The sequence below is a fragment of the Pristiophorus japonicus genome, chromosome 5 (assembly GCF_044704955.1).
Source record: "Pristiophorus japonicus isolate sPriJap1 chromosome 5, sPriJap1.hap1, whole genome shotgun sequence".
In the NCBI taxonomy this organism is placed as follows: domain Eukaryota; kingdom Metazoa; phylum Chordata; class Chondrichthyes; family Pristiophoridae; genus Pristiophorus; species Pristiophorus japonicus.
In genome coordinates, this window is record NC_091981.1 from 114,219,854 (window position 1) to 114,244,176 (window position 24,323).

The 24,323-nt window shown below is 46.2% G+C and overlaps 1 protein-coding gene across 9 annotated transcripts in view; it reads left to right on the forward strand.

Moving 5' to 3' along the window:
* The window catches only part of LOC139264424 (sodium bicarbonate cotransporter 3-like), a 250,666-nt gene that overhangs the window by 67,366 nt on the left and 158,977 nt on the right, over positions 1-24,323 (forward strand). For all 9 annotated transcript variants that reach the window (XM_070880868.1, XM_070880862.1, XM_070880871.1 and 6 more), the window contains exon 2: positions 378-459. In XM_070880868.1, the coding sequence (XP_070736969.1) occupies positions 378-459 (82 nt within the window). The remainder of the gene's footprint in view (positions 1-377; positions 460-24,323) is intronic.

Sequence of the window (24,323 nt, forward strand, 5' to 3'; positions counted from 1 at the left end):
TTCTTATGTCCTTATGGAGGCCAATCATCTTAGCCCCAGGACATTGCTGTAGAAGTTCCTCAGAGCAGTGTCCTGATTTTGGATTTATCCACTAGTGCAAAGAACAACCCGTTTCAAATGTCCAGACCCACCAAATTGAAACAAAATAAACCCTGAAGAAGTAGTAGGAGTGCAAGTAGGACAGTTTCCTGGACTTCAAAGGTTGGTTGTCCATGGCTTGTGAACTGCAGTTTGGACACACTATTACAGTAGCGGTCTTGTACTTGGTAATATAATATTGTTGTATATGTCTCCAGTCATCAAACAATCTACTCTTTGAAATTATTACTGATTTGTAGTAAGTACTGACCTCTAACAGTGTTGCAATTTATTTTTAGCGACACGATGAAGAAGCTATCGTAGATTTGGGTAAAACGAGTACAATTGTCAATACAAACTTCGAGAAAGAAGAACTAGAGAGTAAGTTTGCATAAAATTTTATCTTTCAAAACTCATTCTCTTGAGGTTTTGAAGTTTACATATATAGTAGCAATTTCAAGATTACAATTTGTTCTTATAATGCATGAAAATCTGTGCAGGTATAACAGTACAAAATTGCTTGGCGTGATTTTGGAGCTGACTCCATTGATGATAAATCAGTGCCCAATACCATTTGGCGTAACTCCCTGTTCTTATAAAATCTCTGACTCTGAGTGTTCTGAATCCAAGTTGCCTCCCATGAACTAGTTTTTCCAATTATTCGTTCAATGCAGTTCTCTAACCATTTTAAATACTTTGCTGCAATAAATGTTAAACATACTGGTCTGTAGTTTCCAAGTATGCTGCTTGACCCCTTTTTTAAGTACAGGCTGAACCTACCTTATCCGGCACCACTCCTTGTCCGGCACCATTCCCGGCCTCCGGGTGGCACATGCACAGAACTCCGCCATGAACAAATTGAAGTCCTTCCTTGCTGCCGACTCCCGCAATCGCTGGCCTGACCCCACGATCCCACCCCCCCCCCCCCAAACAATCTCTCTGCCGCGCCCTCAGCCCAAAAGCCAGCCAGCCCCAATATCCCCTTGCTCAGTACCTGTACCATCCAATTTACTGTGACCTCCCCTTGTCCGGCAAAATCCCATATCCGGCACAAACCAGGTCCCGAGGGTGCCGGATAAGAGATGTTCAACCTGTAATGGAATTCTATTGGCCAATTTTCAATCCTTGGGAGTTTCTCCTGGATTAGAAAACATACAAAAAAGTCAGTAAATGAACTCATTTTAGTCCTGATTCTTAAGACTCATTGCTTTGTTCTCTGGGACAGACACTTTGGTTAATAGGTTGTTAAAGTATTTTATAATCACAGCCATCATTAATTGCCGATTGTCTAGTTCTCCCTCTGCCTTTCTTAAAAATCTAATTTGGACAATTTCTCTCCCCCTTCTCCCCCCCTCTTCCCCCCCCCCCCCCCCCCCCTTTCAGGAGTAGAGACACAAGTGAAGGAACTATTTAATAATTGTGCTGTTTTTGACAACTAATTCCAGTTTACCGCTATGCTTTTGTGATTTCATAAGAACATAAGAAATGGGAGCAGGAGTTGGCCATTTGGCCCCTCGAGCCTGCTCCGCCATTTAATAAGATCATGGACTCAGCTCCACTTCCCTGCCCGAGATCATTTCAAATGATCTCTGCAATCTTGCATTCAGTGTATCTGTTGCCTTTAATTTTTTTGCCTACATTTGTCTGTTTTTAAAATTAACCCAAACCTCCTGCCAATAGTATTTCTTGTATGAATTTAAATCGTTTTATCTCTAGTCTTACTCTGTATATCCCAACTTAGTGAATCTGGGCTCGGGTATTTCCGGATTCGTGATGTCAGAAAGACGACCGAAAAGCCGGAATAACTTCGGTCCCGATGGTTCCGGATTCTCGTCACTGCACCTGTAATCACGAAGCATAGGCCTATTGTTTTGAGAGGGCTTCCACTATTGCTATTAATGCTAGGTTTTCCCTGACTTCTTAGCATTTTCTTTCTGTTCATTGAGGGAATGTAAGAAAACCTGCAAAGCCAAGATTTTCGAGCCCATTAAGTATAAGATTCATGCTGAATGAGAGTTGGTCGGCTTGTTCTATTTATGGTACCTGCACTTCGGTACAGGGGGGTATAATTTCAAAGTTTGCAGATGCCAAAACTTGGAAATGTAGTAAACAGTGAGGAGGATAGTAGCAGACTTCAAGGGGACCAATGCGTATAAGGTGGCCAAGGTTAGTGGGAAATTAGAAGATTGGAAAAATTTTAAATGACAGCAAAGAATGACTAAGAAAGCAATAAAGAAAGGAAAGATAGATTACGAAAGTAAACTTGCGCAAAACATAAAAACAGATAGTAAAAGCTTTTACCAATATATAAAACTGAAGAGAGTGACTAAAGTAAATGTTGGTCCCTTAGAAGATGAGAAGGGGGATTTAATAATGGGAAATGTGGAAATGGCTGAGACTTTGAACAATATTTCGCTTCGGTCTTCACAGTGAAAGACACAAAAACCATGCCAAAAATTGCTGGTCACGGGAATGTGGGAAGGGAGGACCTTGAGACAATCACTATCACTAGGGAGGTAGTGCTGGACAGGCTAATGGGACTCAAGGTAGACAAGCCCCCTGGTCCTGATGAAATGCATCCCAGGGTATTAAAAGAGATGGCGGAAGTTTTAGCAGATGCATTCGTTATAATCTACCAAAATTCTCTGGACTCTGGGGAGGTACCAGCGGATTGGAAAGCAGCTAATGTAACGCCTCTGTTTAAAAAAGGGGGCAGACAAAAGGCAGGTAACTATAGGCCGGTTAGTTTAACATCTGTAGTGGGGAAAATGCTTGAAGCTATCATTAAGGAAGAAATAGCAGGACATCTAGATAGGAATAGTGCAATCAAGCAGATGCAACATGGATTCATGAAGGGGAAATCATGTTTAACTAATTTACTGGAATTCTTTGAGGATATAACGAGCATGGTGGATAGAGGTGTACCGATGGATGTGGTGTATTTAGATTTCCAAAAGGCATTCGATAAGATGCCACACAAAAGGTTACTGCAGAAGATAAAGGTACGCGGAGTCAGAGGAAATGTATTAGCATGGATTGAGAATTGGCTGGCTAACAGAAAGCAGAGAGTCTGGATAAATGGGTCCTTTTCAGGTTGGAAATCGGTGGTTAGTGGTGTGCCACAGGGATCAGTGCTGGGACCACAACTGTTTACAATATACATAGATGACCTGGAAGAGGGGACAGAGTGTAGTGTAACAAAATTTGCAGATGACACAAAGATTAGTGGGAAAGCGGGTTGTGTAGAGGACACAGAGAGGCTGCAAAGAGATTTAGATAGGTTAAGCGAATGGGCTAAGGTTTGGCAGATGGAATACAATGTCGGAAAATGTGAGGTCATCCACCTTGGGGGGGGGGGGGGGGGGGGAAACAGTAAAAGGGAATATTATTTGAATGGGGAGAAATTACAACATGCTGCGGTGCAGAGGGACCTGGGGGTCCTTATGCATGAAACTCTTTTGAATCCCAAAAAGTTAGATTGCAGGTGCAGCAGGTAATCAGGAAGGCGAATGGAATGTTGGCCTTCATTGCGAGAGGGATGGAGTACAAAAGCAGGGAGGTCCTGCTGCAACTGTACAGGGTATTGGTGAGACCGCACCTGGAGTACTGCATGCAGTTTTGGTCACCTTACTTAAGGAAGGATATACTAGCTTTGGAGGGGGTACAGAGACGATTCACTAGGCTGATTCTGGAGATGAGGGGGTTACCTTATGATAGATTGAGTAGACTGGGTCTTTACTCGTTGGAGTTCAGAAGGATGAGGGGTGATCTTATAGAAACATTTAAAATAAAGGGATAGACAAGATAGAGGCAGAGAGGTTGTTTCCACTGGTCGGGGAGACTAGAACTAGGGGGCACAGCCTCAAAATACGGGGGAGCCAATTTAAAACCGAGTTGAGAAGGAATTTCTTCTCCCAGGGGGTGGGAATCTGTGGAATTCTCTGCCCAGGGAAGCAGTCGAGGCTAGCTCATTGAATGTATTCAAATCACAGATCGATAGATTTTTAACCAATAAGGGAATTAAGGGTTATGGGGAGCGGGCGGGTAAGTGGAGCTGAGTCCACGGCCAAATCAGCCATGATCTTTTGAATGGCGGAGCAGGCTCGAGGGGCTAGATGGCCTAATCCTGTTCCTAATTCTTATGTTCTTATATGGGACAGTCAGAGACTGGTGAAGTGGGACGACAAATGCAGATGAAATTTAATGCAGAGAAGTGTGAAGTAATACATTTTGAAAGAAACAATGACGAGAGGGAATATGAACTAAGATGGTTTTAAAAGGGGTGTAGTAACACTCCCTTTCACAGACACAAATCTTTGAAGGTGGCAGGACAAGTTGAGAAGCCGGTCAAAAAAGCATATGGACTCAATGGGATGGATTTTCCGCTTTGATGTTTTTGGGACGATAATGGCAGTGGGGCAGGAAAGTTAGTGCCCGGGAATAGTTTGCGCCTCAGTAGGTAAGTTTCGGCAGCTGGGCCCTGAGTCAGGGGGCGCAGCGCTAAGGGAGGTGTTGTACACTTCTCTCATGCCGTTAGGATGGGAAACTCCTGAGTTAAAGAGCTGGGCTGGGAGCACTCTGAGATGCCTGGTGGGGAAATAAAAAAACAAAAAAAAACACAATTTCCCATGCCACCACAATACAAATTGCAAAAAAAATTAAAAGAAAAAACAATCACACTTAGGAATCCGTTATTTAGCCCTCCGCAGTCGGGATTGTTGGACAGCCTGATTTCCCAGGCAGTCAGTATGAGGCGCGCTTTGCAGCATATGGGTCGGGCAAGAATCAAAACTCATGCTGGTATCACCAGGGGTGTTGCACACTGCGCGCACCTCCTCCAGGCAGTGCTGCTCCACGCTGCTACTAAACCGAACCTGAGGATCGTTTTGGGGTGCTGGAGGCTGACTGCCTGGCCAAAATACCTCATCGCTCCAGGGCGAAAAACTGAGCCGTGAAGACCTGAAAGTCCAACCACATGGAGGGAGGTTGTGGAGGAGGCGGGGGGGTGGGGGGGGTGAAGGGGGTGGAGGGAGAAGGGAATTCGGAAGCCTGGGGCGTTAACTTTTAATAGTTTGAAAAATTCGGTGGTCGCACTCCAGGAAGGAAGTGGAGCACTAAATCAGGCACTCCACTTCCTTCCTGGAGCGCAATTGGCAACAGGCGGAGCGGTAAGTGGAGCAGTGCTACAATGTGGGCCGTTCAGCACTATCGCATTGAAGGGCTCCTTCCCTTCCTTAAAGGGAAGGGCCATCGCTGTAGGCGCTGCAAAAAAAAACAGCTTCTCCACAACAGCTGCAGCGGACCTGTCCGATCAGCCCAGCACTCAAGCAGAGTGCTGGGCTGATCGATCCTGGGCAGGAACCCGTTAAAAAACTTGCAAGAAAGGTACATTTTGTTTTTACCTACTTCAGCCACCTCGTCTTTAAGTATCTCCCCCGACGCGCCTGGCCTCCCGATGGACGCCTCCTGCAGCTGCCGGTGTTTTTGCCCGGCAATGCTGCCGGGAGAAGAATAAAAGTTCAGGTCTGGGGCGATGCGCATGGTGATGATGTCACAATCTCTGGGCGAAGGAGATCGGAGCATCACGCCATACCACCACTGCAAAATTCCCTGCCGAATATGGCAGGAGTCAATGTTATCGCCGCACCTGGCGGAGATTTGCTAGAATGGTACCAGGGATTGAGGGGTTTTAGTCATATGAAGAAACTATGGAAGCTGGAATTGTTCTCCTTGGAGCAGAGAAGATTAAGGGGAGATTTAATACAGGTGTTCAAAATTATGAAGGGTTTTGAGTACATAGTGTTTCCATTGGCAGGAGGGTCGGTAGCCAGAGGGGACAAATTTAAAATGTACACAAAAAAGCAGGGGTGAAATGAGAATTTTTCTCAGCGAATTGGACTGCATTGCCTGATAGTGGTGGAAGCTGTAATGTTCAAAAGGGAATTAGATCTCGACTTAAAAAGGAAAATTCTGCCAGGCTATTGAGATAGAACAGGGGAGTGGGACTAACTGGATAGCTGAGTCAGCACTGGTATGATGACCTGAATAGCCTCCTTCTGTGCTGTAGGATTCTATGATTCTAAGTTCTTGTTTGGAGTTCATATGGATGAATTCTTAAAGAAAACCTATCATTATAATGCAACTGCTTGCTACTTGATATGCATAAATGCATCATTAATATAAGATGCTGATAGCTGTGCCGATGGTCTCACAAATGTACGACGGCTTTGAGGTGGGCGACTGGGTGATGTCATCAGGACCCAGATCGCCGTTTGGAGCATGGGCAGGAGCATAGGTGGGGCCCTAGTATAGCAGAGGAGCGGGAAGGTCGTGGCGGACTTTCGACGAGTGATGAGGGATCGTGGCGGAGATGTGGCGAATGTTTGTGGGCGGAGGAGTGGCGAGAGATCGTGGTGGAGATGCGGTGAATGAGGATACGGGGCCCAGAAGAGCCGAGGGCCCAGGGACAGCATGGGCCTGTCCAACTGTGATATGTGTGCCCACTAGGTCCGTGCAGCAGAGCAGGTCTCCAGTCGTCCTGGTTAACCTTTGCCACTGGATAAAGACCGAGCTCTGTCAAGCCCGTATGGTGGCTGATGTGCAACGGTCACCACACGTTTATAAAAAAAAAAAATCCACGCACAGGCATCTTCCACCCCCTCAATTGGAGTTCATGACTGGAACATCGGGTCCTTCATTGAAACATCTGTGAACACATGTGGAAGCAAGTCATCCTCGTTTGAGGGACTGCCTATGATGATGAGATGGTCTCACTCAATATTCCCCCTAATTTGTTTTTAGGTGCACAGGCCCAATCACTTGTGTGAAACTTAACATTGAGAAAGCCGATCCCGGGCTGTGCGGGACAGGCAGAGAGCTGCGGGAACGTTGGTCTCGCTATTTTTAAAACAAAGCTTTGAATTTTCCCCTCTCTGGGGAACATGGCACATTCAGTCTAATAACCCAAGATCATCATGCTGGAATTGATGCTCTCCATGTAAACCAGTTCAGTTCAGTTCAAAAGATGGAGCAGTATTTAGAGTAGCACTTTGTAAATTACTGATGCTCCTAATGTAACCATGTAATATGACACTGGAAAAACCTGTCCATATGCGAGTCCCTTTCCGTATGATGGGAAGTAGTACTGTTTTGTGTGCTGTGGATTGAGTTACATTCCAGAACACATCATGCCTGGAGATTGTTGGTGCACAATCTAATTAGTTTTATTATTTATGTAAGATAGGGACCGGAATCTTTATCTGAGTTGGGGTGGATGTGTGCGGTAGTTTTTAAACAGTGCGTTCTGCACTGATCGTGTAAATTGTATCAATTGAAGCAGTCATGCGGGTTTCCCAGCCCAGTTAAATGGAGCGGGTCTGATGATGTCACCGATGACTCATTTTCAGCTCAGATATTTAAAGGAGCCTTGCACACATCCTAGTTGAAGGTTGTTGGAGGAGACATAAAGGTGGTTGGCAGAGGCGGCTATTGGTCTATATAGAATTGTTACAGCACAGAAGGAGGCCATTCGGCCCATTGAGCCCGTGTCGGCTCTCTGCAAGAGCACTTCAGCTAGTTCCCTTTCCCCGTTGTCCTGCAAATGTTTTCCTTCAGGTACTTATCCAATTCCCTTTTGAGAGCCACGATTGAGTCTACCTCCACCACCCATTGTCAGTGTATTCCACATCCGAATCACTCGCTGCGTAAAAAAGTTTTTCCTTGTCGCCTTTGCTTCTTTTGCCAATCACCTTAAATCTGTGTCCTCTGGCTCTTGACCCTTCCACCAATGGGAACAGATTTTCTGTCTCTACTCTGTCTGGACCCCTCATGATTTTGAATACCTCCCAAACCTTCTCTGCTCTTGAGGAAAACAAATCCCAGCTTCTCTAGTCTATCCACGTAACTGAAGTTCCCATTCCTGGAATCATTCGTGTAACTCTTTTCTGCACCCTCTCTAAGGGTCCTTCCTAAATTGCAGTGCCCAGAATTGGACGAAATACTTCTGTTGAGGCTGAACCAATGTTTTAAAAATATTCATCATAACTTCCTTGCTTTTGTACTTTTTCTATTTATGAAGCCCAGTATCCCATATGCTTTTTTAACTGCTTTCTCAATCTACCCTGCCACCGTCAAAGATTTTGTGCAAAAAAAACCCAGGTCTCTGTTTATGCACCCACTTTAGGATTGCACCCTTTTGTTTATATTGCCTCTCCTTGTTCTTCCTATCAAAATGTATCTTCTGCGTTAAATTTCATCTGCCACGTGTCCGCCCATTTCACCAGCCTATGCCCATGTCCTCTTGAATTCTATCACTATCCTCCTTACTGTTCACTGGGCTAGACTTTCGGCACATCATCGCCCATTTAGCGGCCATCTAAGCGCTGGGATGCAGGCGATTGCCTGTATTTGCTAAAAAGTGGAAACTAGCGCCCAATTATCGCCCATTTATCGCCGGCCCAATTTTCGGCACATGAATGTGCTGCACCGCCATTCAATGAGTTCATGGCTGAACATGAAACTTCAGTACCCCCTTCCTGCTTTCTCGCCATACTCCTTGATCCCCGAGTAGTAAGGACTTCATCTAACTCCCTTTTGAATATATTTAGTGAATTGGCCTCAACTTCTTTCTGTGGTAGAGAATTCCACAGGTTCACCACTCTCTGGGTGAAGAAGTCTCTCCTCATCTCGGTCCTAAATGGCTTACCCCTTATCCTTCGACTGTGACCCCTGGTTCTGGACTTCCCCAACATTGGGAACATTCTTCCTGCATCTAACCTGTCCAAACCCGTCAGAATTTTAAACGTTTCCATGAGGTCCCCTCTCATTCTTCTGAACTCCAGTGAATACAAGCCCAGTTGATCCAGTCTTTCTTGATAGGTCAGTCCCACCATCCCGGGAATCAGTCTGGTGAATCTTCGCTGCACTCCCTCAATAGCAAGAATGTCCTTCCTCAAGTTAGGAGTCCAAAACTGTACACAATACTCCAGGTGTGGCCTCGCCAAGGCCCTGTACAACTGTAGCAACACCTCCCTGCCCCTGTACTCAAATCCCCTCGCTATGAAGGCCAACATGCCATTTGCTTTCTTAACCACCTGCTGTACCTGCATGCCAACCTTCAATGACTGATGTACCATGACACCCAGGTCTCGTTGCACCTTCCCTTTTCCCAATCTGTCACCATTCAGATAATAGTCTGTCTCTCTGTTTTTACCACCAAAGTGGATAACCTCACATTTATCCACATTATACTTCATCTGCCATTCATTTGCCCACTCACCTAACCTATCCAAGTCACTCTGCAGCCTCATAGCATCCTCCTCGCAGCTCACACTGCCACCCAACTTAGTGTCATCCGCAAATTTGGAGATACTACATTTAATCCCCTCGTCAAAATCATTAATAGTGCTGAAAGTGGAAACTTGTGCCCGATTATCGCCCAGATTATGGCCGACCGCAACTTTCAGCATTTTGCCCACACTTCGCTGAAATGATCGCTGGCCGAAAAAGTCGCTGAAAAAAAGCTGCACTCACCAGCCAGACCTTAAGTCGCCACTACTTGGCAGTACGGACGCCATTTTGAAACTCGGAGGATCTGTACTGACAGGCTGCTTCAAGTGTTTGTGAGGAGAATCAATTTGTGATTTTAAGGGCCTTTTTAACTTGCCAATCATTTAATCACATTTGTATCTGTTGAGGACAAATTAAGGGCATTTATAGCGATTTATAGTGATGGGGCCTGTAATTTCTGAACCAGTATTGGCCACTAATCACATGCTGCAGAATTGAGATGGGAGAAGATATATTAAAGAACATTATGTGCCCAATGAAAGATGGCAGACTGCTGCTGCGGAGGCGACGTTACATCCAATGCATTTACAGGGATAAGTGATCGTACCTGAACTTGTCCGATTACATGTGCCTTTGGAGGCTGCGCTTCCGAAAGGAGGTCATCAGTGAGATATGCCAGCTAATTAAGGGAGATCTGCAGCCTACCAGCACCATCAGGACCCCACTGACCGTTTAGGTTAAGGTTACTGCGACACTTTCTTTCTACGCATCGGGCTCCTTTCAGGCCTCAGCATGCCACACATTGCTGCATTCGATAGGTGACTGAAGCTCCTTTACGCATGCAGGATGGACTTCATAAGCTTCCCTATGACCAGGGAGGCACAGACTGAGAGGGCTTTGGGTTTCTCGCAAATAGCAAACTTCTCCAGGGAGCAATCAACTGTATGCACATCGCACTGCGATCACCTTTACAGGATGCATTAAATTAAATCAGAATAAATCACGTGCCCAATTTGACCGAGAATATGACGCACAACTTTGCAGGGAAGAAAATAAATTGAATGGCGACAGCAAAGTTTCTATTTCTTATGAGAATTACCGAATGGTGCATCCTTTTGAAGATACTGAAAGCTCTGAGGATGAAGTTGTTTCGGAACTGAAAGGGATTCCACTCCCCGAATGTGCAGCTCGTTGTCGACCACAAGCAAATAATCATGGCAGTAATTGCAAATTTTCCAGGCAGCATCCATGATTCGCACATCTTGTGTGAGAGCACTGTCTGTGACCTGTTTAACAGTCAGCCACAAGGTCACGGTTGGATGCTGGGGGATAAAGGATATGGCCTTGCTAGCTGGCTCGTGACTTCCCCCAACCCCCCTGCGTAATCCCCAGATGGAAGCCAAGAAGCGCTGCAATGAAAGCCATATAGCTACACGCAATGTCAGTAAAAAGACAATTGGAATGCTAGAGCAGCGCTTCATATGCCTGGACCACTCAGGAAGCAACCTACAATACCACCCTGAGCAGGTCGCTGAGTTCATTGTGGTGTGCTGCATGTTGCATAACCTAGCTATGAGGAGAGGACAGCAATTGCCAGATGGGACTGCCGGTCCACCTCGGGGGAGGGGAGGCGGAAGAGCAGGACGAGGAGGAGGATGACGGCGACCTCGGGGACGATAATCAGCATGGCGACGCCCCCCCCCCCCCCCCCCCCCCGGCCCGCAAGACTTGAAAAGCCCCATGGTAGTTACGCAGCTGCAAAACGTTTGCGTTAGCAGCTCCTAAATGAACGCTTTTGCGTGAACTTACATTAGTGACAGTTACAGTAGCGTTACGTTTCATCCTTTCCTGGCCATGGTCATTGTTTCCAATCTTTGTATTCATGTTTTACCATTATTAGAAGACACTTCAGGACAATTGTAAAGTTAAATAAAAATGTTTAATAATTAAAGTCAAATTGGAATTTTTTTTACAACACACCTATATAATACCCTGCCCCCAACCCTGAACATTTAACAATATTTTTAACACAACAATAACATAACGCCCTTTCCTAACAGTGAACATTTAACAAATATTTATTTTTAACAAGAACTATATGCAGCACCCAGCATCCTTCCCCCCCACCGCCCCAACTGCGGCCACACTTCCCTCCTGTACCTTGACACCCCACCCCCTTGTAGTAAGCTCCCGTTTAAATTCCCGAGTAATGGGACCAGGATGTCTTGCAGCAGGGACCCCAAGGCCTGCTGCTGTGGGGTGGAGGGTGGGGTGACGTGACGTCGACAGAACCTCCTCAGTGGCTGGAGGAGAAGATGTTCCTGACTCGCATCTGTCCTGGTGCTTGGTGGGACGGCACCTTTGGGTGCAGTGCCGTCTTCTGACACTATCGCAAGGCACAATGTATGGACAACTTCGGTCGTTTGCCCCATTGCCACAACTATACGATCCATGCCCTGCATTATTCGTGCGGACATTGTGGCAATGTTTCCAGTCAACCCACCAATCGCCTGGAGGAGCTCTCTACCTATGCCGACACTCGCCCTGAACGGTGCTACCATGTCTTCGTTAGGATCTACCCATCGCAGCACATGCCTACCTCGCCGACTCAACCTCCGTGGGGTCGGCGTGGGCATTGTATGTCTTGGAGTCGTCTGCTGCAAGCCATTTGGCCCCGCTACTTCATCTGTTGATGAAGACGTGGCCTCAGGTACCATAAATGACAAGTGGTCGTCTTCCAGCTCCTCAGTAGTCTCCTCCTCTGGACCCATGGTGGTAACCACCTGCAGCGGCATAGGCACTCGTGCAGGGGCCTCCCTTTGCGCCTCGGGAGTCTCGGTAGCTGTAAAACATAATTGAGGTTATTAGAAGAGAAGGGTAGACATGAGAGTACTTGCGCTGCGCTGGCATATGTACAAGGAGCAACACCACTGCAATAAATGTGAACAAGAGACGTTGCGTATGATTAAATCTTATGGTTGTAAATCTATGGAATTCTCTGTCCCAGAGAGCTGTGGAGGCTAGGTCACTGGATATATTTAAGGCGGAGATGGACAAATTTTTAAGCGATAAGGGAATAAAGGGTTATGGGGAGCGGGCAGGGAAGTGGAGCCAAGTCCATGATCAGATCAGCCATGATATTAAATGGAGCAGGCTCGAGGGGCCAAATGGCCTACTCCTGCTCCTACTTCTTGTTATGTTGTTAACCTGGGAGTACAGAAGCTGCATGCATAACATGACATCATTCATATATTATAATGAAATGCTGTTAAATTACTTTAAATTACCACTGCTTTACACATTACTCACGTGGCGCAACAACGGAATCTGCACCACCACAGGTGGCAGAACGACTGTGGCTGTCCACTAGTGCTGCCGCACGTTCCTCTAAATCGGGCAGCGGCTGTATTTCAGCAGGGCCTCCTCCGGCGCGCCTCTGCTCTGCCCGATTCTTAGATGTCTTCTGCAAACGTGACAAGAGCATGGCATAAGCTACTTGACTAGGTACTATTAAGGAAAGACAGCAGATTCAAACGTTATATGCTAATACAGTTTGTATTCACAATGGATGCATGGTTATAACATCTACGATCAGAGAAAATATTTAATAAGATCGTGTTTAGGAACTAATGCTTAACACCAAACATCTCGCATACAATCTCCAGGAAGGGTCCCATCAACGGGCCGTTGCATTCAGTGCCTGAGGAGTGGTAAGTGGTTTATTTGACTCGATGGAGGTCCCCCAGGGCAGGGAATCGTGACCACTGGTGAGCTCAGCAATGACAGAGTGTAATGGGAGGGGGCATAGTGTCTATGGGCTGTGTTCAGAGACCTCCTTGTGGCCGGAGCTAATGTCCCAAAGTGTCCCAGGGCAGCTCTGCCCCAGTCCAGGCTGGGTCACGGTGTGAGTGACAGCAGCCGGAGAGACTCTCAGTTTGGGTAAAGGTGGCCGGACCCCTCAGTGCTCAGTCGTGCCCCATCCACCAATGTAACCAAAAAGGAGACGGTGCCCAAATTAGACTTAAAGGGCGCAGGTTCCGACTCCAGTCCAAACCTTAGCAGGGAAGCTACGCAAGATTACCCAGCTTCATTACAATCCGGCAGATTTACATATTCAGTGGATCATTACAATTTAACATCTATTTAATACTTACTCTTGCGGAAGCAACCAGGCTGTTCCACCTCTTGCGGCACTGGTTGGACTTAATGCCTATCGTGGGACACAGACGACACATTATTTTTTGATACATCCGGGGTGGAGGTTTCCCACGTCCACCTTGGGTTAATTGGCTCCACCGAGTCTCAACCTCCTTCACTAACACCTCATTCGCCTCATCCGAGAAGGCCTTTGCCTTCCTTCTCCCTACAACCTCTTGCAGACTCTCTCCCGAGTCCTCGTGAGACATCTCCATAATTTTTAACTTTATCACTCGGTTTAGCACGCCTTCACAACAATCTTTTATCTTTTAGCACTCCTTCACTCCTACACAATCTCAAAAGCTCTTCTCTCTCTCCCTCCCTTTGTCTTCTGAGCATGCACAGATGACCCTTGACCTCCAAAATCGCGGGAAAAGTTGTTCGCTTTTTTAAAAAAGCGCATGCGCAGAACGGCCGTTGCTTTGGACGCCAGCCTTGCACGACTAAATACATCGCTAAGGCTCATTTCACATCGCTAAGGCTATCGCCCAAAATAAAAAAAGTCGAAACTAGTGGTCAAAAAAATGGGCGATATTCCAGCGATCCTGAAAAATAATAAATCACTAAGGCCGGAAATATTGTCCCATTTTTGGGCGATAGCGATCATAGTGGAAAGTCTAGCCCTATAACTTCCAAGTTTTGTCATTTGAACATTTTGAAATTGTACCCTGTACTCCCAAGTCCAGGTCGTTAATATATATCCAGAAAAGCAGTAGTCCAAGTACCGACCCCTGGGAACACCACTGTATACCTCCTTCCAGTCCGAAAAACAACCGTTCACCACTACTCTGTTTCCTGTCACTTAGCCAATTTCGTGTCCATGTTGCCACTGTCCCTTTTATTCCATGGGCTTCAACTTTGCTGGCAAGCCAAGTTTATGTGGCACTTTATCAAACGCCTTTTGGAAATCCATATACACCACGTCAAGCACATTGTCCTCATCAACCCTCTCTGTTACCTCATCAAAAAACTTGATCAAGTTAGTAAAGATGATTGCAGAGTTATCAGAGATTTGTGTGGGTGCAAGCAAATGTAGTGTCACAGCGACAGAAGGCTGCGTCCAGGTTCTCCGATGTCTCCCTGGATGTCCTGGTCCAGAAGTCCGAGCACGCAGGTCTTGTTCCCTGGCAGCGGCAGGAAAAGAGCAGCCAAAGAAACCAAGAGAGCATGGCTGGAGATCGCCCAAGAAATGAGCAGTAGGGGTGTTGTCAGTCCCTCCTGGATTCAATGCCTGAAGAGATTTAATGATCTAATGAGATCAGGAAAGCTGAGTGCATTTCCACATTCAACTACATCCTGATGTGCGTGTCATCCCAACCCCATCACTTTGCCTTCCCAAGCCTACTCCTGCACCTCACTCCTCACACCAACCTACCTTGCAGATGCACCCATCCCTCACTGCCTACTGACATCCCCATCTGACTACCTACCACTGACCCTTGCCCTCATTCTAATGCAATCCTGCAAAGTAATGCCACAGAAGATCATCATTCTGCAAAGTCACGCCACTCCCTCATAGTCACCCTCTACCGAGGTAGCCCATCCATTCCTTGCACTCTCCATCACTCTCACTCAAATTTCTCTTCTTTCCCTCCTTGCAGGAGAAGAGAGCGCAGAACAGGAGAGAAAGAGATGGCCTTCCGATGTAGGCTAACTTGATGCCTGCAGAGGAGGAGGCTCTTGCTTTAAGTAGAGTGACAGAGCTGGTGGCCGTGGGAGCTCTTGGAGGAGCAACAACAAATGCGTGAGGCTCTGGCAGCTTTTCCAGCTGCAATGTGCGGGATTGTACACAGAAGGGAGCAGTCCATCTCCAACAAAGGATGGTCGCCTGCATGGAGCAGCTAATACGCCAATCGAACGAGAAAATGCTTTCTGTGAACAACAGATTGCAGATATTCACTGACCTCATATCTCTAGGAGGGATCCCAACATAGACTTGGGCGTTCATTGCCCCGCTGATACGCAGCAAGGCGCTATCCAGCTCCTTGCTAGCAGGGAAGTGCGGGTAGTCCATGAGGGATGATGATTATGAGAGGGGACATGGAAGTAGGGGCTCTGCTCAAAGCGTTCCCACTTCTTCCCCATTGCCTCCCCCTCAGCCAGAGCCCTACATGTTGCTTCAGGTCCCAATGGCCGAATCTGTCCCTGGACAGTTGCAGGAGGAGCAGACTTTGGCCCTAAAACCCAGAGGATGACTACGAAAAGTGTCGAAGTAGTCACAGCAGGGAGGTGAGCAGCCTGGCTCTACTTCTGCTGAAGGCACAGGGACTGCACCTCGTAGAAGCACTTGGAAAAGAAAAAAGACACAATCCTAGATGCACAAGGGTATGCGCATGGGTGTTTGCCAAAATTATAGTGTTAAGTTTCAGTTCTATTTATGACGTGCACAAATTTAGTTCTTTGCACTACTTTGCCATTTTGTCCATTTTTACCCGCTATCTGGGAAATGGCTTTGTCACTTGGAGTGAATGGTGAGACATTACTTAATCTCGGGCAATGGGTGTTTGGATGAGAGGAATGGTTTGGTCATTTTACAATTGCTTTGTGGTGGTGGTGGGGGAGGGGGAGTTGGTACAGCATTTGGGAGCTAGATGGGTGCACTGGTGCATCTTAAGTAAATCTGACCATTTCTGAGGACAGCAATGTCGCTGCTGCTGGTACCATCTCAACCTCTGGTTCCTCCTCCTTCTAGTGTTCCACTTGTTCCTCCTCCTCCTCCTCCTCCTCCAAAGAGGCTCTGCACCTTGCTCCTCCTGCAGCTCCAATCCTTGCTGCTGTGCTGTGTTGTGCAGCGCGTAGCATACGGCGATAATTCTGGAGAACTGGTTGGTGCGTTCTGAAATGCTCCTCCAGATCTGCCAAGGCATCTGAAGCGCAGCTTATTCATGCCGATTGCTTGCTGTACGACACATCTAGTGGATACGTGGCTTTCATTATTGAGCTCATTGGCCTCATTAAGGATGTCATCAGCCGGTCTTCAGTGGAAAGCCGTTGTCTCCAAGCAGCCAGCCGTTAATCTGCTTGGAGATGCAAAGAGCTGAGGGAGGGTGGACTGGTGCAGGACGAAAGAGTCCTGAGCTCCCTGGGAATTTGGCACACATGCATGATCTTTTTGAATGCTGTAAGATATTCATCATAGTTCTGTAAAAATATTCCTTCATAGGGCATATTTGGCACTTCTGTTTTCATGGGTTTGCAATTCTGCTAGTTTCAGCAATGTAAATGTAGAAAACAAGAACTCGGACCCCCCCCCCCCCCCCCCCCCCCCACCCCTCCATCAACCTGAATTAAAGCACCTTGACAGTACATTGGACAGGAAGGTCGCAGTTCCCTTTCTTTGTCTTCATGTCCCTTTTTTGTTTTCACAATTTTCAGTCCGTTTAGGATTAGTATACCACAGAGCTATTCTTTTCAGGATTAGTCACTTCCTTTGCAACTGACGCTGCTATTGTTGACCAAAGTTCACTGGTTCATTTTTATTTAAAATATACCACAAGCACACCCAACTTCTTTTTTTAAAAAAAAAAAGAAGTTATTCCTGCAATTGTCTAAGTATTTTTGGTGAGGGATAATCAACTTTGTATTGGGTGCATGGTTATCTTTGTGACCTAGAGCTATTTTTTCTTGACCTGTGACTTTGGATGTTTGTAAATATACTACCTATACAATCTGTTAAAACACATTGCCATACCATGTAAATTTAGTTTTCCTTGAAATCTGGTATGCAAGTTATGTAAATACAGTGTCCTAACCCAAATTCTTATTTTAGCTTCTGAAACAGCAGTCATATGTTTTCCAAATTATATCAAGATATTTTGGGGTTGAAATTGCATATCATCAACCTGCCTGTGGGAGCGATCGCTGCAGTGGAACTGGTAGATTCAAGGGCTGATCCAAATTGGGTCTCATTTAAAATTAAACCAGCATTTTCGGCCATGGGAAAAGCCAACGGGAAGGGAGGGGTCTGAGTGGTGCCGGCAACGGTTTTTGAGACTGAGTTTGAATTAAAAGATTTTGCTCAAAATTTATTTGTCGTACACTGTACAAAGATTTTTTTGGCATTTTCCATTTAGCAAGGGTAATTATTTTGCTTTCTTGCAATTCTGGCGGATAAAATAAATGAGCACCCCCAAGAACACCAAACTAAAAAGCTTTTCATGCTTTGCAACTAATTGAAAACACTATAGTAAATGCTTACTCCTGTTGGTTGCACAGTGATAAGTACTTTCAATGTTAAAACTGTTGCGCTTTCCTGGTGCAGCCTGCGTCACACAACATAGCGGCTATTTTATAGTGAGAGCATATCACCTCATGGTTGTGCAATTTGGGCACCAGGTTCCCATAAATTGTTCTCTGAACGTGTTTCACCTGCCCTTTTCTGAGTAACTGAAATTTTCAACGCCAGTATAAGGTTTAAACAAAATAGGCCCACTACCTACAGATGGGCAGCTACTGGGGTGTAAATCCCCAGGAGATCATTCACCAATATATCAGAGTTATGCATTACGTGGCCCCTCTATCCTGTGGAATATCTGCAGAAATTCTTGGACTTGCCATTCGCTCCATGATACTCTATTGTGGCGAAGCCCTTTGAGAGTGCTGCAAAGAATGGCATCGGACTCTGCAGCTATCTGTCACACATCTTTGGAGAGTTTTTGCAGTACCCTTTTATCTGATGCTCTGCAAGCATTTATCTTTTCATGGCAGGAGTCTGGAAATCAATGCTCAACAGCCAGTGTCTTAATATCTCCTGAGCCTCTGTTCAGGTACCTCTGTTCAAGTACTTCATGCTGTACCTCCATTACCTCAACCTCTGACTTCCTTGTGAGTTGTCAATCATTAGTTAATTCTCGGCGATGAAGAATTGACAATTGGGGCTAGTAAGTGCAAGTGATGTTTCATGACATTCTTCATCAATTTCTGTTGCCAGTGCCAGCTGGCATTGGTTCTTCTCTTCTACTCTCTGTGGAAATAAGAAATGTAATAAGTTTCGAGCTGTCCAATTTCTTCCTTCATGTTAGCCTCATGTGCAGGTCTCCTCTGAGTATGAAACATAGAAACATAGAAAATAGGTGCAGGAGTAGGCCATTCGGCCCTTCTAGCCTGCACCGCCATTCAATGAGTTCATGGCTGAACATTCAACTTCAGTACCCCATTCCTGCTTTCTCGCCATACCCCTTGATCCCCCTAGCAGTAAGGACCTCATCTAACTCCTTTTTGAATATATTTAGTGAATTGGCCTCAACAACTTTCTGTGGTAGAGAATTCCACAGGTTCACCACTCTCTGGGTGAAGAAGTTCCTCCGCATCTCGGTCCTAAATGGCTTACCCCTTATCCTTAGACTGTGACCCCTGGTTCTGGACTTCCCCAACATTGGGAACATTCTTCCTGCATCTAACCTGTCTAACCCCGTCAGAATTTTATATGTTTCTATGAGGTCCCCTCTCATTCTTCTGAACTCCAGTGAATACAAGCCCAGTTGATCCAGTCTTTCTTGATAGGTCAGTCCCGCCATCCCGGGAATCAGTCTGGTGAACCTTCGCTGCACTCCCTCAATAGCAAGAATGTCCTTCCTCAGGTTAGGAGACCAAAACTGTACACAATACTCCAGGTGTGGCCTCACCAATGCCCTGTACAACTGTAGCAACACCTCCCTGCCCCTGTACTCAAATCCCCTTGCTATGAAGGCCAACATGCCATTTGCTTTCTTAACCGCCTGCTGCACCTGCATGCCAACCTTCAATGACTGATGTACCATGACACCCAGGTCTCTTTGCACCTCCCCTTTTCCTAATCTGTCACCATTCAGATAATAGTCTGTCTCTCTGTTTTTACCACCAAAGTGGATAACCTCACATTTATCCACATTATACTTCATCTGCCATGCATTTGCCCACTCACCTAACCTATCCAAGTCGCTCTGCAGCCTCACAGCATCCTCCTCGCAGCTCACACTGCCACCCAACTTAGTGTCATCCGCAAATTTGGAGATACTACATTTAATCCCCTCATCTAAATCATTAATGTACAGTGTAAACAGCTGGGGCCCCAGCACAGAACCTTGCGGTACCCCACTAGTCACTGCCTGCCATTCTGAAAAGTACCCATTTACTCCTACTCTTTGCTTCCTGTCTGACAACCAGTTCTCAATCCATGTCAGTACACTACCCCCAATCCCATGTGCTCTAACTTTGCACATCAATCTCTTGTGTGGGACCTTGTCGAACGCCTTCTGAAAGTCCAAATATACCACATCAACTGGTTCTCCCTTATCCACTCTACTGGAAACATCCTCAAAAAATTCCAGAAGATTTGTCAAGCATGATTTCCCTTTCACAAATCCATGCTGACTTGGACCTATCATGTCACCTCTTTCCAAATGCACTGCTATGACATCCTTAATAATTGATTCCATCATTTTACCCACTACCGATGTCAGGCTGACCGGTCTATAATTCCCTGTTTTCTCTCTCCCTCCTTTTTTAAAAAGTGGGGTTACATTGGCTACCCTCCACTCCATAGGAACTGATCCAGAGTCAATGGAATGTTGGAAAATGACTGTCAACGCATCCACTATTTCCAAGGCCACCTCCTTAAGTACTCTGGGATGCAGTCCATCAGGCCCTGGGGATTTATCGGCCTTCAATCCCATCAATTTCCCCAACACAATTTCCCGGCTAATAAGGATTTCCCTCAGTTCCTCCTCCTTACTAGACCCCCCGACCCCTTTTATGACCGGAAGGTTGTTCGTGTCCTCCTTCGTGAATACCGAACCAAAGTACTTGTTCAATTGGTCCGCCATTTCTTTGTTCCCCGTTATGACTTCCCCTGATTCTGATTGCAGGGGACCTACATTTGTCTTTACTAACCTTTTTCTCTTTACATATCTATAGAAACTTTTGCAATCCGTCTTAATGTTCCCTGCAAGCTTCTTCTCATACTCCATTTTCCCTGCCCTAATCAAACCCTTTGTCCTCCTCTGCTGAGTTCTAAATTTCTCCCAGTCCCCAGGTTCGCTGCTATTTCTGGCCAATTTGTATGCCACTTCCTTGGCTTTAATACTATCCCTGATTTCCCTTGATAGCCACAGTTGAGCCACCTTCCCTTTTTTATTTCTATGCCAGACAGGAATGTACAATTGTTGTAGTTCATCCATGCGGTCTCTAAATGTCTGCCATTGCCCATCCACAGTCAACCCCTTAAGTATCATTCGCCAATCCATCTCAGCCAATTCACGCCTCATACCTTCAAAGTTAGCCTTCTTTAAGTTCTGGACCATGGTCTCTGAATTAACTGTTTCATTCTCCATCCTAATGCAGAATTCCACCATATTATGGTCACTCTTCCCCAAGGGGCCTCGCACAACGAGATTGCTAATTAATCCTTTCTCATTACATAACACCCAATCTAAGATGGCCTCCCCCCTAGTTGGTTCCTCGACATATTGGTCTAAAAAACCATCCCTTATGCACTCCAGAAAATCCTCCTCCACCGTATTGCTTCCAGTTTGGTTAGCCCAATCTATGTGCATATTAAAGTCACCCATTATAACTGCTGCACCTTTATTGCACGCACCCCTAATTTCCTGTTTGATGCCCTCCCCAACATCACTACTACTGTTTGGAGGTCTGTACACAACTCCCACTAACGTTTTTTGCCCTTTGGTGTTCTGCAGCTCTACCCATATAGATTCCACATCATCCAAGCTAATGTCCTTCCTAACTATTGCCTTAATCTCCTCCTTAACCAGCAATGCTACCCCACCTCCTTTTCCTTTTATTCTATCCTTCCTGAATGTTGAATACCCCTGGATGTTGAGTTCCCAGCCCTGCTCATCCTGGAGCCACGTCTCCGTAATCCCAATCACATCATATTTGTTAACATCTATTTGCACAGTTAATTCATCCACCTTATTGCGGATACTCCTTGCATTAAGACACAAAGCCTTTAGGCTTGTTTTTTTAACACCCTCTGTCCTTTTAGAATTTTGCTGTACAATGGCCCTTTTTGTTCTTTGCCTTGGGTTTCTCTGCCCTCCACTTTTCCTCATCTCCTTTCTGTCTTTTGTTTTTGCCTCCTTTTTGTTTCCCTCTATCTCCCTGCATTGGTTCCCATCCCCCTGCCATATTAGTTTAACTCCTCCCCAACAGCACTAGCAAACACTCCCCCGAGGACATTGGTTCCGATTCTGCCCAGGTGCAGACCGTCCGGATTGTACTGGTCCCACCTCCCCCAGAACCGGTTCCAATGCCCCAGGAATTTGAATCCCTCCCTGCTGCACCATTGCTCAAGCCACGTATTCATCTGAGCTATCCTGCGATTCCTACTCTGACTAGCACGTGGCACTGGTAGCAATCCCGAGATTACTACTTTTGAGGTCCTACTTTTTAATTTAGCTCCTAGCTCCTTAAATTCATTTCGTAGGAACTCATCCCTTTTTTTTACCTATGTCATTGGTACCAACATGCACCACGACAACTGGCTGTTCTCCCTCCCTTTTTAGAATGTCCTCCACCCGCTCCGAGACATCCTTGACCCTTGCACCAGGGAGGCACCATACCATCCTGGAGTCTCGGTTGCGGCCGCAGAAACGCCTATCTATTCCCCTTACAATTGAATCCCCTATCACTATCGCTCTTCCACTCTTTTTCCTGCCCTCCTGTGCAACAGAGCCAGCCACGGTGCCATGAACTTGGCTACTGCTGCCCTCCCCTGATGAGTCATCCCCCTCAACAGTACTCAAAGCGGTGTATCTGTTTTGAAGGGGGATGACCACAGGGGACCCCTGCACTACCTTCCTTGCACTACTCTTCCTGCTGGTCTTCCATTCCCTCGCTGGCTGTGGACCCTTTTCCTGCAGTAAGACCAACTCGCTACACGTGATGCTCACGTCATTCTCAGCATCGTGGATGCTCCAGAGTGAATCCACCTTCAGCTCCAACTCCGCAACGCGGACCGTCAGTAGCCGGAGGTGGACACACTTCCCGCACATGTAGTCGTCAGGGACACTGGTGTTGTCCCTGTGTTCCCACATGGTACAGGAGGAGCATATCACGTGACCGAGCTGTCCTGCCATGACTTAACCCTTAGATACACTTAAATTGCCGACAACAATGTTAAAAGTTACTGACTAATAAAGAAAAAGAAAAACTACTCACCAATCAGCAGCCAATCACTTACCACGTTGGCTGTGACGTCACCTTTTGATTTCTTTCTACTTCTTTTTTGCCTTCTCTCCCAGCTGGAGCTGCACCGGTACGCCTCTCTCGACTCCCGCCTCTCTCAACTCCCGCCTCTCTCGATGCTCCCCGGACTGCTGAGCCTTTTATAGGCCGCTGCCTCTCTCGACTCCCGCCTCTCTCGACGCTCCCCGGACTGCTGAGCCTTTTATAGGCCGCTGCCTCTCTCGACTCCCGCCTCTCTCGACGCTCCCCGGACTGCTGAGCCTTTTATAGGCCGCTGCCTCTCTCGACTCCCGCCTCTCTCGACGCTCCCCGGACTGCTGAGCCTTTTATAGGCCGCTGCCTCTCTCGACTCCCGCCTCTCTCGACTCTCCCCGGACTCAAAAAAGAAAGGATTTCTGATTTTTGACTGCTTTTGGCACTTGGCATAAACCATCTTTTGGTAAATGACCCTCTAACAAATCCATCCACTGCAGCATTACAGGGGGTGAGTTCCCAGGATTTCCTTTTGCTTTCTCCACCTGCTGTTCCATCTCCTATAGCCCTGCCCTTGGGAATTATGTATCGCCTTTTCCTGAATGACAAAAGGATGCTCATTATTGTGAGTTACATACTGTTGAATTTGACAATTATTTGAGAATTTTTCTTATTTCTCCCATGAAATTCCCACTGAGATAGAGATAGAGATTTTAATCGGCATACATGCACTTCAGGATGCTATATCCATGTGCAAGTGTCACTACAAACTATCTAATGCATAGGATGGTGCTTCAGATCAATGAATGCACTTTAGGGTAAGTATAAATTTACTGACTGAAATGTACAAAATATACATAAATGGTAGCTTGCAGCCATGCACTTAGCTTTGCTTGGGTCCTTATTGGAGAGTTGCTGGGGCTTGGGGAATTGGGAAATTTTCATTCTTAGTACCTATGTTACTTCCTTCTTCTTGATCCTGACTGGTGTTTTGGTACTTCTCTTGTCACCCACTCTCGCTATTCCAGACCTTTCGCTTCACGGCTAGTTTTAGTCAGAATCATATTTACATCACTGAAGTTTCAGGTGATTCCCTTTTGTTCCATGGCTTGAAATTGCCGCATACATGTACTGGTTTAAGAGCAGGTCAGCTTTAAGAGCAGTTCTTCCACCTTTACCAGAGATTCTGCTGTCTTGCCACTCCATCCCCACACATTTTCTGACCCAGCAGTCGGGCTGATTTGATGGGTCAGATTTCTGCTCTGCCATATTTTTGGTGATGTATTACGGGACTTGGAATTTCAGTGCCCAGTTATTTGCCTCCTTTTGGTGTATCTTGCCAATAAATGGCCTTGATATTATGGTCTACATGGCATAAGCACCCCATTATAAAACAATGCATGCTATAATCACAATGTAGCCAAATTTGTTGCTGATACAAATTCGGGCGGGAAAGCAAGTTGTGAGGAGGACAACAAAAAAATCTGCAAAGGGATATACACAGGCTAAGTGAGTGGGCAAAAATTTGGCAGCTGGAGTATAATGTGGGAAAGTGTGAGGTTATCCACTTTGGCAGGAAAAATAAAAAAGCAAATTATTAT